The sequence below is a fragment of the Armigeres subalbatus genome, chromosome 2, assembly GCF_024139115.2.
Source record: "Armigeres subalbatus isolate Guangzhou_Male chromosome 2, GZ_Asu_2, whole genome shotgun sequence".
Taxonomy (NCBI): domain Eukaryota; kingdom Metazoa; phylum Arthropoda; class Insecta; order Diptera; family Culicidae; genus Armigeres; species Armigeres subalbatus.
In genome coordinates this window covers 38,489,473-38,508,011 of record NC_085140.1, presented here as the reverse complement: position 1 = coordinate 38,508,011, position 18,539 = coordinate 38,489,473, and the positions used below count along the sequence as shown (strand labels likewise).

Here is an 18,539-nt window from a genome sequence, read left to right as displayed (position 1 = left end):
AATTAAACTGAAATTTAACCTAAAAGTTACTGCCGAAAATGATACCAGCACAGAAATTCGGAGACGCATAGTGGCTGGAAATCGTACGTACTTTGGACTCTGCAAGACGCTCCGATCGAATAGAGTTCGCCGCCGTACCAAACTGACAATCTACCAAATTTGGCCAAATTTCATATAATTTGGTCGACAAAAACCCCCCTGACAATAATAGAACAAAACCTGCCAAAGCCGTCTGTTTCCAAATCAAATTAAGTTTATACATCAAGCTTCCTCCAATACGTTGAGAAATTTTGGAGCCTCTTTTTCCGAGCCTCTTGAAAGGAGGCTTCCGAGCCTCTTGAAAGGAGGCTTCCGAGCCTCTTGAAAGGAGGCTTCCGAGCCTCTTGAAAGGAGGCTTCCGAGCCTCTTGAAAGGAGGCTTCCGAGCCTCTTGAAAGGAGGCTTCCGAGCCTCTTGAAAGGAGGCTTCCAGGCCTCTTGAAAGGAGGCTTGAGCCTCTTGAAGGAGGCTTCTGAGCCTCTTGAAAGGAGGCTTCCAGGCCTCTTGAAAGGAGGCTTCCAGGCCTCTTGAAAGGAGGCTTCCTGAGCCTCTTGAAAGGAGGCTTCCGGGCCTCTTGAAAGGAGGCTTGAGCCTCTTGAAGGAGGCTTGAGCCTCTTGAAAGGAGGCTTGAGCCTCTTGAAAGGAGGCTTCCGAGCCTCTAGAAAGGAGTCTTCTGAATCTCTTGAAAGGAGGCTTCTGAGTCTCTTGAAAGGAGGCTTCTGAGCCTCTTGAAAGGAGGCTTCTGAGCCTCTTGAAAGGAGGCTTCCAGGCCTCTTGAAAGGAGGCTTCCAGGCCTCTTGAAAGGAGGCTTCCGAGCCTCTTGAAAGGAGGCTTCCTGAGCCTCTTGAAAGGAGGCTTCTGAGCCTCTTGAAAGGAGGCTTCCAGGCCTCTTGAAAGGAGGCCGGGCCTCTTGAAAGGAGGCTCTGAGCCTCTTGAAAGGAGGCTTGGAGCCTCTTGAAAGGAGGCTTCCAGCCTCTTGAAAGGAGGCTTCGAGCCTCTTGAAAGGAGGCTTCCAGGCCTCTTGAAAGGAGGCTTCCTGGGCCTCTTGAAAGGAGGCTCTGAGCCTCTTGAAAGGAGGCTTCCGAGCCTCTTGAAAGGAGGCTTCTGAGCCTCTTGAAAGGAGGCTTCCAGGCCTCTTGAAAGGAGGCTTCTGAGCCTCTTGAAAGGAGGCTTGAGCCTCTTGAAAGGAGGCTTCTGAGCCTCTTGAAAGGAGGCTTCCAGGCCTCTTGAAAGGAGGCTTCCTGAGCCTCTTGAAAGGAGGCTTCTGGAGCCTCTTGAAAGGAGGCTTCCTGAGCCTCTTGAAAGGAGGCTTCCAGGCCTCTTGAAAGGAGGCTTCTGAGCCTCTTGAAAGGAGGCTTCCTGAGCCTCTTGAAAGGAGGCTTCCAGCCTCTTGAAAGGAGGCTTCCAGGCCTCTTGAAAGGAGGCTTCTGAGGCCTCTTGAAAGGAGGCTCTGAGCCTCTTGAAAGGAGGCTTCCTGAGCTCTCTTGAAAGGAGGCTTCCGGGCCTCTTGAAAGGAGGCTTCCAGGCCTCTTGAAAGGGGAGGCTCTGAGCCTCTTGAAAGGAGGCTTCTGAGCCTCTTGAAAGGAGGCTTCCGGGCCTCTTGAAAGGAGGCTTCCGAGCCTCTTGAAAGGAGGCTTGAGCCTCTTGAAAGGAGGCTTCCAGGCCTCTTGAAAGGAGGCTCTGAGCCTCTTGAAAGGAGGCTTCCAGGCCTCTTGAAAGGAGGCTTCCTGAGCCTCTTGAAAGGAGGCTTCTGAGCCTCTTGAAAGGAGGCCTGAGCCTCTTGAAAGGAGGCTTCGAGCCTCTTGAAAGGAGGCTTGAGCCTCTTGAAAGGAGGCTTCCTGAGCCTCTTGAAAGGAGGCTTCCGAGCCTCTTGAAAGGGGGCTTTCGAGCCTCATGAAAGGAGGCTTCCGAGCCTTTTGAAATGAGGCTTTCGAGCCTCTTGAAAGGAGGCTTCCGAGCATCTTACAAGGAGTCTTCCGAGCCTCTTGAAATGAGGCTTTCGAGCCTCTTGAAAGTAGGCTTCCGAGCCTCTTGAAAGGAGGCTTCCGAGCCTCTTGAAAGAGGGCTTTCGAGCCTCTTGAAAGGGGGCTTTCGAGCCTCTTAAAAGGAGGCTTCCGAGCCTCTTGAAAGGAGGCTTCCGAGCCTCTTGAAAGGAGGCTTCCGAGCCTCTTGAAAGGAGGCTTCCGAGCCTCTTGAAAGGAGGCTTCCGAGCCTCTTGAAAGGAGGCTTCCGAGCCTCTTGAAAGGAGGCTTCCGAGCCTCTTGAAAGGAGGCTTCCAGGCCTCTTGAAAGGAGGCTTCGAGGCCTCTTGAAAGGAGGCTTCCAGGCCTCTTGAAAGGAGGCTTCCGGAGCCTCTTGAAAGGAGGCTTCTGAGCCTCTTGAAAGGAGGCTTCCGGGCCTCTTGAAAGGAGGCTTCCGGAGCCTCTTGAAGGAGGCTGGGCCTCTTGAAAGGAGGCCTGAGCCTCTTGAAAGGAGGCTTCTGAGCCTCTTGAAGGAGGCTTCTGAGCCTCTTGAAAGGAGGCTTCCTGAGCCTCTTGAAAGGAGGCTCTGAGCCTCTTGAAAGGAGGCTTCCGGAGCCTCTTGAAAGGAGGCTTGAGCCTCTTGAAAGGAGGCTTCTGAGCCTCTTGAAAGGAGGCTTCCAGAGCCTCTTGAAAGGAGGCTTCTGAGCCTCTTGAAAGGAGGCTTCTGAGCCTCTTGAAAGGGAGGCTTCCTGAGCCTCTTGAAAGGAGGCTTCTGAGCCTCTTGAAAGGAGGCTCTGAGCCTCTTGAAAGGAGGCTTCCTGAGCCTCTTGAAAGGAGGCTTCTGAGCCTCTTGAAAGGGAGGCTTCCGGGCCTCTTGAAAGGAGGCTTCCGGGCCTCTTGAAGGAGGCTTCGAGGCCTCTTGAAAGGAGGCTTGAGCCTCTTGAAAGGAGGCTTCCTGAGCCTCTTGAAAGGAGGCTTCCGAGCCTCTTGAAAGGAGGCTCTGAGCCTCTTGAAAGGAGGCTTCCTGAGCCTCTTGAAAGGAGGCTTCTGAGCCTCTTGAAAGGAGGCTTCCGAGCCTCTTGAAAGGAGGCTTCCAGGCCTCTTGAAAGGAGGCTTCCTGAGCCTCTTGAAAGGAGGCTTGGGGCCTCTTGAAAGGAGGCTTGAGCCTCTTGAAAGGAGGCTTCCTTGAGAGCCTCTTGAAAGGAGGCTTCCAGAGCCTCTTGAAAGGAGGCTTCCTGGAGGCCTCTTGAAGGAGGCTTCCGAGCCTCTTGAAAGGAGGCTTCTGAGCCTCTTGAAGGAGGCTTCCGAGCCTCTTGAAGGAGGCTCTGAGCCTCTTGAAAGGAGGCTTCCAGAGCCTCTTGAAAGGAGGCTTCCAGGCCTCTTGAAAGGAGGGCTTCCAGCCTCTTGAAGGAGGCTTCTGAGCCTCTTGAAAGGAGGCTTCCTGAGCCTCTTGAAAGGAGGCTTCTGAGCTCTCTTGAAGGAGGCTTCCGGGCCTCTTGAAAGGAGGCTTCCAGGCCTCTTGAAAGGAGGCTTCCTGAGCCTCTTGAAAGGAGGCTTCCGAGCTCTTGAAAGGAGGCTCTGAGCCTCTTGAAAGGAGGCTTCCGGGCCTCTTGAAGGGAGGCTCTGAGCCTCTTGAAGGAGGCTTCCTGAGGCCTCTTGAAGGAGGCTTCCGAGCCTCTTGAAAGGAGGCTCTGAGCCTCTTGAAGGGAGGCCTGAGCCTCTTGAAAGGAGGCTTCCGAGCCTCTTGAAAGGAGGCTCTGAGCCTCTTGAAAGGAGGCTTCCAGGCCTCTTGAAAGGAGGCTTCTGAGCCTCTTGAAAGGAGGCTTCCTGAGCCTCTTGAAAGGAGGCTTCTGAGCCTCTTGAAAGGAGGCTTCTGAGCCTCTTGAAAGGAGGCTCTGAGCCTCTTGAAAGGAGGCTTCCTGAGCCTCTTGAAAGGAGGCTTCCGAGCTCTCTTGAAAGGAGGCTTCCAGGCCTCTTGAAAGGAGGCTTCCGGGTCTCTTGAGAGGCGGCTTCCACGCCTCTTGACACGAGGCTTCTGAGCCTCTTGAAAGGAGGCTTCCGGGCCTCTTGAAAGGAGCCTTCCGAGCCTCTTGAAAGGGAGGCTCTGGAGCCTCTTGAAAGGAGGCCTGAGCTCTTGAAAGGAGGCTTCCAGAGCCTCTTGAAAGGAGGCTGAGCCTCTTGAAAGGAGGCTTCCAGGCCTCTTGAAAGGAGGCTTCTGAGCCTCTTGAAAGGAGGCTTCCGAGCCTCTTGAAGGAGGCTTCTGGAGCCTCTTGAAAGGAGGCTTCCTGAGCCTCTTGAAAGGAGGCTGAGCCTCTTGAAAGGAGGCTTCCTGAGCCTCTTGAAAGGAGGCTTCTGAGCCTCTTGAAAGGAGGCTTCCAGGCCTCTTGAAAGGAGGCTTCTGAGCCTCTTGAAAGGAGGCCTGAGCCTCTTGAAAGGAGGCCTCCGGGCCTCTTGAAAGGAGGCCCCCGGGCCTCTTGGAAGGAGGCTTCCGAGCCTCTTGGAAGGGGGCTTCCGAGCCTCTTGGAAGGGGGCTTCCGAGCCTCTTGAAAGGGGGCTTCCGAGCCTCTTGAAAGAAGGCTTCCGAGGCTTCTTGAAAGGAGGCTTCCGAGCCTCTTGAAAGGAGGCTTCCGAGCCTCTTGAAAGGAGGCTTCCGAGCCTCTTGAAAGGAGGCTTCCGAGCCTCTTGAAAGGGGGCTTCCGAGCCTCTTGAAAGGGGGCTTCCGAGCCTCTTGAAAGGAGGCTTCCGAGCCTCTTGAAAGGAGGCTTCCGAGCCTCTTGAAAGGAGGCTTCCAGGCCTCTTAAAAGGAGGCTTCTGAGCCTCTTGAAAGGAGGCTTCCGGAGCCTCTTGAAAGGAGGCTGCGGGGCCTCTTGAAAGGAGGCTTCTGAGCCTCTTGAAAGGAGGCTTCCGAGCCTCTTGAAAGGAGGCTTCCGAGCCTCTTGAAAGGAGGCTTCCGAGCCTCTTGAAAGGAGGCTTCCGAGCCTCTTGAAAGGAGGCTTCCGAGCCTCTTGAAAGGAGGCTTCCGAGGATCTTGCTACGAAGCTACTTTCGTTACTTTCATGTCTCCCAAATATAGGCTTCCGAACCTTAAAATTCAAAATTTCAGAACAGAAGCATATTCTTACTGTATTATTCATGATTTTGTCCCGTTCAGGTAGATTACAATGGAAATTTTTAATTCATTCGACGTTTTGCCCTTTTGATCTTTTGTCCCATACAATGTGCCATCCCTTAAGGGATGGGATAAGGAATTGAATTCATACACTATGCTGGTCGGAGTGGGCATGATTCAGAAGTCTTTGATTTACTACATCGTTCGTAGAATAAAAATTATAAAAACTTCATCAATAAGTTTTTATTAAAACTGTAATACATCCGCCATTACGCTTTTGTGTCCGAGGTACCCCCTGGGACCAACGAAGGTACCCCCAGGGGTACATGTACCTCAGGTTGAGAACCGCTGCCCTACAGTACACTAGACTGGTGCTTTAACCAACTAAGCTACGAAGGACCTCCGTCGGCATTCGCAACCTTGCGCCTACTGAATGAGCTCGAGATTCCCAAAATTGGACGTATAGTCAAATCATTGGTAACTCATTTCTCAAGCCAACACTTTCACATGTGTATAGTACATTTTCACATTAGAGGAGCGTGAGTATTTAGAAAGTCTGGCGGCTATACACATTCCTGGGGGTGATCGGGAGTTGGTTTAGAAATTCTATATGAGATTCGAAAGAAGTTCAGTGGAAATTTCTGGAGAGTTCTCGAAGTAATTTATAATGAGATCTTGGAGGAATTTCTGGTAGACATTCAACTGGGCTATTCGAAAAACTTCCGGACGAACTCCCTGAGGAGCTTCCGAAAAGAACTCCTGGAGAAAAACTTCGAAGAAATTCTCGTAAAGCTTCCTGAGAAACTCCCGGAGTAATTTTTTGATTAAACTTATGTAAGAATGCAGGGAAAAATTCTTGGAGGAACTTTCCAACTAATTTCTGGTGGAACTTGCGGAAGAATTTTCGGAAGAACGTCCGGAATAGTTCCTACAAGAACTTCTGAAGGAAATCATGAAGCAAATTCTAAAAGAAAAAAATTATTCCTGGTGAAGCTTCTGGAGAAAATCCTGGAGGAGTTTCTGGACGAATTCTTCCGAAGGAATTCTTGGAGGATCTCGGTCTGGTCTACTTTTTTACTTTAAAAAGATATGTTGCCAGCATCGAGATCACCTAAAACATGATATGGGGTTACAACATTAAGTGTTAAAAAAGAGGTATTAAGTTTCGAGGTTTCGGATTTTCCATCTGGATATTAAACCAGACCGTTAAAGATCTATCCCAACGTTTCGGCAAGTTTTTGTTGGCTTCATCAGGAGAAATCATAAATGTGGTTCTACGTCTAACGTCTTTGCAAAGGATAATATCTTTTAAAATGTTGGTAGATGTGATATGTGATATGTTTCATAAATTCAATGATTCATATTATCAAGTGAATTCGTTTTGCACTTTTGTGGATGGAGTTAATTCTCCATCACACTTGTGATAAAGACATTAGGACGGAAACAAACAAGTAATAAGAGAATCACATGTGTTCATTTTTCCAAGAAGAGTTACTATGAACAGTAAACATGTTTTTATAAAATTTCTTCAAATATACGTACCAGCGTCAGTGGCTTCCAATGCCACGAAGATACGGAACGTTAAAGGATCAACAGTTCCCTGGAACAATATGCCCAGCCACAGGGGGTATTAAATTCCGTCGAACGTGTTATTTGCCGGTGTCCGAGGTTCGACGTTCCCTGATTCAGATGGTCTTAGGTTTAAGAAGCCACTCACCACACCTTTTTTTATAGACCCGGTACACATCCAGTAGGCTGGCTGGATTTTTTTTAAACCGTGTAACATTTTCCCCTAAGACGCTCGCAAATAATTATTAATAGGGAATGTTGTCTTTTATATATACAATGGGCACCGGAAGTCAACACTTTACACTATAGAAGCTTGTTACAATAGGGGAGCATTATTACGACATCTATGAAGATTGCGAGAATTGCTGTAATATATCTTTTGTAGTAGTGTATTCTAGTACATTACAATCGGATTTTGATGTGCTAGTTTTAAGTGTTATGCCCTATTAATTTTTGTTTGTTATCATATTACAATTAAGCTTGCATTTGGAAGGTTGGACCTGAGGTTGAACTGATCCCTGTATCAAAATTCAAAGAAATAAACATTATTCATAAAGTTGAAAATTTGTTCAAACTCTTAAATTATTTTCTAGAAGAAGTCCTCTCAGAGCTTCAGCAGTTTAAATTCTAGGAAAAAGAGGCTAAAAGTTGCAAATACTGATGCCAGTCGACATGTGTACAATTGAATATTCTTTGAAATGTTTTGTTTAATACAATTTCAACAAATGAACGGGCTTATGGCTACCGCTTCTGCCTCATACGCAGGAGGTAGTGGGTTCAATCCCAGACTCGTTCCATTCTCCTATTTTGTATCTTTCACTATATTTCTCATGTTCTAGCAATCGCTAGAACTGGAAAATGGGCTTCCCATACAGTTTCTTTTTCTATCCTATACCTAGTCCTGTAATGCTTGGTAGACACCTTTGCGCGGTGCATTACGGAGTAAGATCTACCACATTGTGCTCTAATCGGTCTTACTGTTCTTACTATTATTGTTGATACTTATGAGTGATGGTCGGAAGAGTATGGAACGACTGTAATTTGCTTTTAGATGATTCACCTTTTGCTCCTTTTGGATGGAGTCAATGGAGTAAATTATAAAAACGTAACTGAATCTTAGGCTGGTTTCGAAGCCGACGACATAAATCTCCAGAGCGCTGATTAATTAGGAAAGAAGCGGATACGAATCTGGTGGATCTGCTGAACCCTCTGACTGATTAGAGCTCTGTGTAAAAGTGAAGTTTCGAAATGCCAAACGCAATGAAATCAGATCTCTGTACAAAAATGAATCCGTAATTCATAAGAAGAAGCAAAAATATGTTTTGAAGTTCAGTACCGATGCATTGTCAAAATCAGTATTATCCTACTTTTATGCTGAAGTCGAAACTGATTGAACTGCGCGCCTTTGAGAGTTGTCACCTCTCGAAGGGTTTAGATAGCGGTACCTCAATCTGAAGAGGCCTCACGTTAAGTTTGAGAAATACCTGAATAAAAAACGACTGCTTCATTTCTTCTACAAATGACACGGGTGTACCACAAAAGTTCAATGTAATGGACGCAGTAGTTCATCCCGAACAACAAAAAAACAAAAAAAATCCAATACCTTTAACTTGACTATTCTAGTGGTTACTGCTAAAATTGGAAATGAACGGAAATCTGAAAATTTGATAGTTTAGTTTTTATTCGGTTTAGTTATTATTTGCTGAAACCCTAGTAATCAAAGCTTGAGTTTGAGCTTGTTTAACGGCGCCCATAGTTGCTATTCATTTAGGACCAGATCAGCTGTTCTTGCACATAGAACCAAAAGATGTTTTCTTGGGACTAGAACTCATCTCCAATGTACAAGTACTTGTGGGATGAAATGATGATGTAATCATTCACCCACTGCGAGCCGAAACCGAGGCGGTTTGTTCATGCTGCTTTTCCACACATTTTGTCAAACCCCACCACATCTCAAGCAAGACCCATAACTTGCAGTGGCCAGAGAAGAGGTTTTCAGGCCCTTGGATAGGTGAGAGGAGGAGTAGGAGTTCCTGCTGCCTACATATTTGTTTAACAAATAGGTAAACAATTAGTGGTGTAAAATTCTCTGCATTTTAAGTATTACAAGTGCTTTCATGTTTTGGATGACTTCGAACAAAAAAGCACATATTCTTCTTCATTTATCATTTGACACCATGCCGAATCAGCAAAACAAATGCATCCTACTAACAAGTTTCTTTTCTACTTCACTTTACAGGCACGACACTTCTGAAGGAGGCTGCCTGTACGCCGCCCACAACCTACGGTAACTTACTTTTCTTTCTTTTTATTATTATTACTTCACCTTTTCCATGTTCTCACTCCAACAATAATCATTCTTGTGAAAAACCAAAGAAGCATCCATCGTAAACTTTCCCAAAAACGTGCCAAAGTTCAATTGAGAATAAAATTATGGTCTTCGGCGTCATAGCACAGTAATTCAATAATCAAAAATGAATATTCTAAATATTGAATGCACTTTACAGTACCCCGAACCACACGATCGAAGGAACGATCCTAAAAGGTTCGGAACGGAGTCACTTTCCTGCTTCCATCCACTGAGTACACACTCCACAATAAAGTTGAACAACTTAATTAAAGTTTTTCTTTGCGCTCGAACCTCAAAGCCGCACACAAGGTTTGTACGATTCAGCGGGTTTCCCACTACACATAATAGCTACTGTGCGCACACCCATAGGAGGAACAAAACAACATGTGAGGAGTTTACACGTTTGCTTTTTAGCTACAGCTGCACACATTCCACACCATCCATGCGGCGGATAACCCCCTGACCTGACCCACCTTTTTACTGCGACCCATTCGCAAAACAATCGATTTTCTTCGATTCAATCTGTCTCCCCTGCCCCCTTTCTCATTCCCTGGGGGAGTAAGCCCTAGTGGGAGCATTACTTTTTCATAATTTCATTTACAACATGCACAAATTGCACTTTTGCATGAGCTTTGGAAATTCGATTGCTACCGTTGTAGCACCTCCACCACCAGCCGGGATCCTCCCGAACGCTCCCGGGCGGGTCGTGATTTCACGTGTGTGTAAAATTAAAACAAAAATGTTGAGTACACAATCGTATGTGAGGGGTGGGGCGGGTTGGAATTGGTGTAGACGTAGAAAGTGGTTACTTCAACTCGTGCACCTACAATTTGAAAGTTTTCCGATTTTCGCCTCGTACCTTCTTGGGTACACCGTTTCGGAAAAGGCACTATCTTTTAATTGTGTGTGGTTTTGTGCGCTGTGTGACGATGCATACGCTATATTGACTCGCGGAATATTAAAGCGGTTACTCGAATAGGAATGTCCAACAGACTCCAACTCTTTTGTAATTTCCTTTGCGTATATGGCAAAGGATTTACGGATTTGAAATATCGAAGTGAAAAATAAAAACGAAGGGAAACAGTAAATGAAGATGTAAGAAGAAATAAAACAGAAGTAAGAAAGTGAAATCATAAGAGACGTAGAAAGAAAATAGAATTAGACAGTAGATGAAAGAAGGTACGCCCATAAAAATACAATACTTAGCGGATTAGCTTCTTTAAATGTTATAAAGAGTTAAGAGCAGCTAGAAGGCCTTCCAAATTTTTACCGGTAAGACATGCGGCAGCTAAGCAGAATGTGGCTTGGTTCTGACCTTCCTAATGCCTTTTTGAAAACTGATCGCAAATCACACCTTTTTTTTCAATGTCATGCTTTGGTACTGTTGACTGGTCTGGACAGACTGGATGCACACTTGACTATTTGCGATTGTAAATTTGGTGGTTACAATGAATGTTACAAGAGCTTTTGAATGGATGCTGACTGCTAAGTTAATATGACTAGTTGATTTTGAAAATAATTGCAAACGAAGGGTTTCTTTCTTATTATTATTTTTTATATACTTTTATGTTCTTGCATGTTTTTAGCTATAGCTTTAACTTTGGAGTCTGACTTCTCACTCCTCATTTCTCACTTTTCAAATGACCTATTCAGCCAAATGTACAGTTCGGGAAAATGACATGTGCCGTCAAATGATTTATTTAGCCAAATTTCGCATTCGGCCAAATGTTCTACTAGGCTAAATGTCATATTCGGCCAAATGACCTCTAGAGGAATTTACGAAAAAAAAATGAACTTTCTTAAGGAATTCCTAAAGAAAACTCCGAAGGATTTCTTCTAAAGGAATTTAGGAAAGGTAGGGTAGAAGCGCTATATTTCGCTACCCTAAGCGCACGTTTGTCACACAAATTGTCGCAAAATGCAAAACATTCTAAATATTCTGTAGATTTCGGAATTATAAGATAAAACTAATTATTTTCTAGTAATTCTGGTTTAATTATGACGATAAATTATCCCTATTTCATAGAAACTTGCCGTTTGAGTTGGAAGTATTTTGATTTAATTTTCGCCACATGTTTTTAATTTTCGCCACCCCCGTGATCTAATATTCGCCACCCCGTTATTGCTCCATTGAAACTAATGTTTTGAGCGGATATTGAATCCATTAAAGACCGGAGCGTATAGGCAACACTTGTTGCACTCTCATATTTTTTGGCTTAGCTTAGCTTAGAATGTATGACGCATTATTGCAGCGGTGGCGAAAATTAATACATGTTTAATTCTCAAAACAGACAAAGTAATTTCGCCAGTGGCGATAATTGGGTTTTTTAAAGGTATTGAGATTATTACAAATTTTGAATCTATTATAAAAGCTGAGCCTAAATCCAAAATTTCATAAATTTTGGTGCACGGTAACTGTTCTAAATCAATATCGAAAAACCTAATAATTTCGCGTATTGAACACCCCTAACTTGATTTTACTATGGGCCAAGCTGTCAATCTGTGAGCTAACTGTCAAGAAGTCAAATTTCCAGAAACTTTTAAAATGGTTTGATAAATATTGTATCTTGCAACAAAACGACAACTTTCGTGATCATTTTCCAAGGCTCTCATAGATCTGTAAAATTCATCCGCAGTACAAATAGCACGTGCTTTCAAAGCATTCATCGTCAGAATCCACCACGTGGCGGCTAAATTTTACAAAATATCTGTTACTTTTTCCTGGAGTTATGTTTTTCTTGGGCAACTATCTGGCGCATATTTTTCGTAACGACCAAAAATAAGTGGAAGAGTAGATTTTTTTATGAGCCGTACAGTAAAAAATTGATGTTTATGAATGTGAAAAAAAAAATATGTTGTGGTAGAAAAATTTGTTCAATCGAATGAATGAACATGTTTTTCAAAACTAAAAAACCAATTGAAATCACCAAATTTGCTGTGCTATATTTAGCCACCTTTACGTAAATTGGTATAAGTTTGTGGGATTGATCAGTTTTCGGGCATTTATTTTGCCCTGTTCTTCAATCGGACAAAAAATGTCGTAGCATCGAGACTGTTATTTTCAGTTGCACTTTTCATCAGAAATCAATGATTTATAATAAGCACATTTTTAGTTATCTCATAGATGCTTCTGAGTCTGTATGATTGGTAAATATGAAGAGGTATAATATTCCACTGAATTATTATATCTATTTGTTTTACAAAGTTCGCCACCTATAGTTTATCTACCCTATCAATAAACAATTTCTGTATGTACTCCTGAAGGAATCCCCGGAAGATTTTCCATAGGCATTTCCAAAAAAAAAATGCAAAGGAATTCCTAAAAGAATGCGCGAAGGAATTTACAAATCAAATCCAGAAGGAATTTTCTACAATCTTAAATTTCTGCAAGAATTTATCTGGATAGTCTACCAAGAATTCTTTCGATATTTCCTCCAGTGATTTAATCAGAAAATCTCCCGGAAATTATTTCGACCATTTATCCAGAAATTTCTCATGATATTTCTCCGAAAATTCAAAGAAAAATTGTAAGATACGGCCCTAACCCCGAATCCCAAGGTGTCAGGCGACCCGTGCCGAGGAGATGAATGTCCTGGAGGGTGAAACAATTAGCCAGGCAGTTAACGGAGCCTGTAATGCTGGGTAGACACCTTTCGTGATGCATTACAGAGTAAGATCTACCACACTGTGCTCGAGTTGTTACTATTCTTGTTAATACTTATGAGTGATGGTCGGAAGAGTATGGAACGACTATATTTTACTTTTAGATGACCCATCTTTTGCTCCTTTTGAATGGAGTCATTGGAGTAAATTATAAAAACGTAACTCAATCTTAAGTTGGTTTCGAAGCCGTCGACATGAATCTTCAAGCTCCAGAGCGCTGATTAATTTGGAAAGAAGCGGATACGAATTTGGTGGATCTGCTGAACCCTCTGACTGATTAGAGCGCTGTGTAAAGGTGAGATTAAGAAATGCCAAACGCAATGAAATCAGATCTCTGTACAAAAACGAATTCGTTACTCATAAGAAGCAAAAAATATATTTGAACTTCAGTACCGATGCATGGTAAAAATCAGTATTATCCCACTTATTGTTGCCATTTCTCTAAGGGTTTGAATAGCGGTACCTCAATCTAAAGAGCCTTACATTTAGCTTGAGAAATATCTGAATAAAAAAACGACTACTTCATTTTTTCTCAATAGAAATGGAGCTGAAAGACATGCACTAAACAAATGACACGAGTATACTACAAAAGTTCAATGAAATGGACGCAATGGTTCATCCCGAACAAAAAAAAGGTGTAGAAAAAATCGCCATACCTTGAAATGCATTGTTAGTGAAATAAAAGAAAAATTCATTATTGGGCACTTTTCTTCGTACACCTGAGCCTTTTATTTAGTTACATCTCCCGAGCCTTATATAGAATAACTTTTATTATCTTCTCAATTGATAAAGAACATTTTTTGGGGAATCTGATTTAAAAGATATCTCATTTTTACTCAGTGTGTTGTACTTTTTAGTTACTTTTAGAGTCCCGGAAGGTCAACAATTTCCGTATGTACTCCTGAAAGAATTTCCGCGGGACAGGTATTTCCAAGGAAATAAAAGAATGCGTGAAACAAATTTCCGAACGGGATTTCCATATCAAATCCGGAAGGAATTTCCGACAATCTTAAATGCAGAAGCAAGAATTTCTCTGGATATTCTTCCAAGAATTCTTTTGATATATCCTCCAGGGATTTATTCAAAAAATTTCCCGGAAATTACTTTGAGCATATATCCAAAAATTCCTCAAAATATTTCTTCGAAAATTCAAAGAAAAACTTGTAAGATAATTTGAAAACACGCTTTCTGAAACTCTTTAACGAATTCTTTTAGGAATTATTTAAAAAATTCTTCGGAAATTCCTTAATTAGGAAATTGTGTCAGGAATACCTTCAGAGATTCCTTTAAGATAAATTCTTCTGGAATTTCTTTCAAAACACCTTTATATGGAATATATTTTAGGAATTCTTTCAGTAATTTTGAAAGAAGTCTCCTCAGATTTGAAATTCCTTCAAAACTCCCCTCAGGAATTTCTTCAGATTTGCCTTCATGAGTTCTATCTAAAATTCTTTTAGGATTTTTATCGGTCATACCTCTGGGTTTTAAGCAACTATTCCAGAAATTTATTTAGTCCTTCAGAGACTCTTTTGAAAATCCTTCAAAACTTCCTTTGAGCATTCATTCGAGAATCTTCATTTACATGAAAAATTGTACAAAAAACATGATTTCGGCTCCGTAATGCTTAACGGTAAATGAGCCTTCCAAATAGTTGGAAAAAATCCTTTAGAAACTCTTAAAGGAATCTTTTTTTGGGAAATTCCTTCAAGCATTCCTTTAGAAATTTCTTTCGAAATTCCTCGGAAATCCTTTGGAAATTTCCTTCCGAAAATTCCATTAGAATTTCCTATTTCATTCTTCAATAATTTTCCGGAAAAATTCTTTCAACAAAATTTCCGAATTTTGGATAGAATTTTACATTGTTTTTTTTTTTTTTTAATTTATTGAACGGCTTCTCAGTCTTGCACTTATTACACCAAGTTTTTTATTTACCCGACGTTTCGACACGGGGATTGTGTCGGGTAAATAAAAACCAACTCGCTGTAATAAGGGCAAGACTGAGTAGCCGTTCAATAAATTGAATTAAAACGTACAGTCGATCCATAATCAGTAAATTTTATTTTGTTTTACTAAAGAAATTTCTGGAGACATTTACAAAGGCCTTTCGTAAGATTTTCCAAAATAATCCCTGGAGAAATATTCAAAGGAATACTGGAGGAATATTATAAATAATTACTGGAGAAGTTCCGAAAGAATTTCTGGAAGATTCGCTAAACGCATATTAGTTAGGAGGAATTTCCAAATAAATTTTCTTGAAGGTATTTCCAAAGAGCAACCTGAATAGATTTTCGAAAAAAAATTCTAAACGAATTGTTGGAGGAATATCCCAAAGAAGAATTAAAAAACCGGCAATAGAACTGGTTAATTGTGAGTGATAATAATATAGTACAAAATAATTATTGAAAACTAGTTAGACAAAACGTCGTTGAACCGTTGGGACGTCGTTATTTTAGTACTAGGTGGTGGGATTTACGACAGGATTAGACGCCGGCCTCACAAGTGAAGAAAACCCAACTAAGGGTTTTCCAGGGTTCATTTTGGACTCAGAGCGACCAGCTAGCTCACCGAACCTGAACCCTAAGAATTTCACTGGCTTGAGTATGTTGGAGGCCGCGTCTGCTCTAAAACATCATGTTTATCGTGCAAGTCCTAAAGCGACATCTGGTAGTAACAGGAAAAAAAATACTACAAGAGCACCTCCGGCAATACTCCTGCAAAAACTCCGTCAAGAACTTCTGAAGGAATTCTTTCGGAAATGTGTTTAGCGATTTCTCCGGGAAATTCTTTGAAAATCCGGACAGTCATCAACTCTGTTTTGAATCTGGAATGACCATTGGCATGACCAAATACCTGGAAATATCGAGATTTCAATCAGTCACAATCAGTCATTATCATACTTCTCCCTAAGAATACTTTGGGAATTTAATTAGAGTTGCTTCGGAAATTTCTTCAGAAATTTATTAGAGTATTCATCCAGATAATTTTCCATGACCATGAATTTATCCCAAAGATCGTTCGGAAAATCCTCCACACATTTTTTTTCGTGAAAAATAGTCTCAGGAATTAATTTGGTTAGTCATCCAGCAAGTTTTTTCAGGCATGACCTTCAAAAATTCATTCAGGAATACGATCGTAAATTTCTCAAAGTAATCCATCGGAAAATCCTCCAGTGATTCATTACAAAAATCCACTGCAAATTAATCTAGAAAAACCTTTAGAAATTGAGTTTTTTTCTTTCTAATATTCCTTTATAAAGAATTCTATGAATTCTTTTAGAAACTCCTCCAGAATTACCTTCTTGAATTCCCTAAGCAATAATTTCAGAAGTTTCTTCAGGTATTCCATCAGAAATTTCATTCCCTAGGCTTCCATTCCGAGCAAAGTTTGAGATCAAATTGATAACTTGTTTTGATGGTGAGGAATTGCTGATTTGAAAACAAATTATGATTTCAATTTGATGTCGATATCAAAATATGTTTTCTATTTGCCCTCATTATGATGTCAGATTTTGCTCGGGGTAATTCCTGCAAACATTTCAAGAAGAAGAAATTTCTAAAATAATTCTTGAAAGAATTTCCGAAAAAAAAATTTCATGGAATTCCTTTATCGAGTTTTCTAAGAGACGCCCTGGGGAATTTCGAAAGGAATTTTTGGATTTTCTGGTGATATTTTTGGAAGAAATTCCGGAAGAATTTTTGGAAAAATTTAAGAATGCCAGAAATTCCTTCTGGAGTTCCTTCGGTAATTTCGTTACAAATCTCCAATGAACTGTTTTCCTAGAATGTGAATCCGGAGGAATTACTGGAGAAATTCATGATAGAATGGAATTCCCGATGGCATTCGAAGGAATTCCTGAAAGAATTTTCGAACGAGTGGAAAAAATTGGAAGTTTTTGGAAAAACATTCCAAAGAATTTCTAGAGACGGTTTTAATAAATTACTAAGCAATTTATAGACGATAAAATGCAATTAAGATTTTGCAATATATTATAAATGAACAAATTACGCCAAGAATGCTGTTGTCCCACCATTAACAGAACTCCGGCGCCGCCAGTGCCGATAAGTGTCCAGTCCGCCCAAGTCGCTATAATGTTAACGACAGGATCGGCTTGATGATATCCCTCCGAATGACGCCCTATGATCCGTGGCCGGCTTGGTTTGGGCAGTAAGCCGTAATGAGATTGCTGACACCGACAATATAAGTTACTTTGACACCGATGGCCTCGATGACTCAGTGGCCAAACGAGTCTCCTGCTATGGAAGCTCAAAACTGTAACGTTTATCGCGACATCATTTTAGGATGTGTTCCAGTGATGAGTTCCATGTTTTCCTCATCAAGAAAATCCGAAAGCTCGATAGTTTTGGCTGCCGCAGTTTCCTTGTGTTGTTGCAATAGTGGAAGAACTGAGAATGCTTGTGAGGAACCCAGGATGGCCGCATACCTTATCACGTTAAGTGTAAAGCACAATTGTTCTTCGGCTTCTCTTTGATCTCCAGGAACTCCTTTCGTGGTAGTCCGATTTCCTCACAGTAGGTAGGAGTAGTAGGTGGAGTCAAACGCTTCCATCTTGTCCTTTAGTCATTAGGATGAGTTAAGCATACTAATTGCAGTACGAATTCTTGGGGCAATTCCAGATATCATGCCCAAAGCTATAACAGTTGGGTACACGACGTTAGGCATATTATAGTTAGGAATTTTGTGAGTTAGTATTAACGGACGTTAGGCATAATTGAGGGGGTCAAACACAAAGGGGTGTAAGTGGCAAAAACCTAGTTTTAAGAAAAACGGGTGCAAAAATTTGCAATATTTTTTCGTCCCCTAATCGTATGGAAGATAAAAAAATTACTAATTTTCTTTGATTTTTCATATTTTTTACAAATAACGTTTGTATACAAACAATATCAACATATTACCTCAAAGATCTAAAACCAGAGCATTTTTTGCTATAGTCAACTCAAATTTGACAAAAATGTCACTTACACCCCTTTGCTTCTAATCCCCTTCAATTAATGATAGGCACAATTTAAACTCTTCATTTTTTATTTCATACAAGGTGCTTCAGGATTGAGCAATTCCCTGAAATGAAAATTTCCCAAAAATAACATTTCTTCCAAAAAAACTTCCTTAAAGATAACATTTATCCGATAATAGGGGAAAAGACGGCTTTGGCAGGTTTTGTTCTATTATTGTCAGGGGGGTTTTTGTCGACCAAATTTTATGAAATTTGGCCACAATATTCTTTGATATACAAAGAATGTTTAGGCCAAATTTGAGCATAATCAGTCATAAAAAAAACCCTGACAATAATAGAACAAAACCTGCCAAAGTCGTCATTCCCCCTACCATATTATAATTAAATAAGAATAATCTCTTCAGAAAAAAATGGTTGTATCAGTTGAAAATTATTGAGACTATTATTTATGGCAGAAAAAACGGTTGCTCAATTAATTGCTCATTAACGGTAAAACGTGATATTGATAACAAAACATGATATTAACTTGTTTGAAATAAGGGTAAAAATAACAAGCGAAAATAACAAAAATTTGCACCGAAATATCATAAAAATATCAGGTTTTGCCATTAACAAGAACAAACTAATGGCTCAAGATATTAATAAGTTCTTATTAATGGCAAAACCTGATATTTTTTTTTTTTTGTCTTTATTATCGAGACTTTCAGCCCGAGGCTGGCTCGTCTCGTATGATATTTCAATGTTTTGTTATCAATATCACGGCTTCTACCCGGGTAAAACAAATTTCAATTCAAATTCTTGAGAACTGATATTTGTCAATTTATGTTGTGTTAGAGATATAACATTATATAAATATTCCAGACCATAATTCGACCCTAG

The 18,539-nt window shown here is 41.4% G+C and overlaps 1 protein-coding gene across 31 annotated transcripts in view; it reads left to right on the top strand.

Moving 5' to 3' along the window:
• The window catches only part of LOC134218479 (protein bric-a-brac 1-like), a 556,397-nt gene that overhangs the window by 523,018 nt on the left and 14,840 nt on the right, over positions 1-18,539 (top strand). For all 31 annotated transcript variants that reach the window (XM_062697527.1, XM_062697525.1, XM_062697526.1 and 28 more), the window contains one exon: positions 8,915-8,962. In XM_062697527.1, coding sequence (XP_062553511.1) covers positions 8,915-8,962 — 48 coding nt within the window. The remainder of the gene's footprint in view (positions 1-8,914; positions 8,963-18,539) is intronic.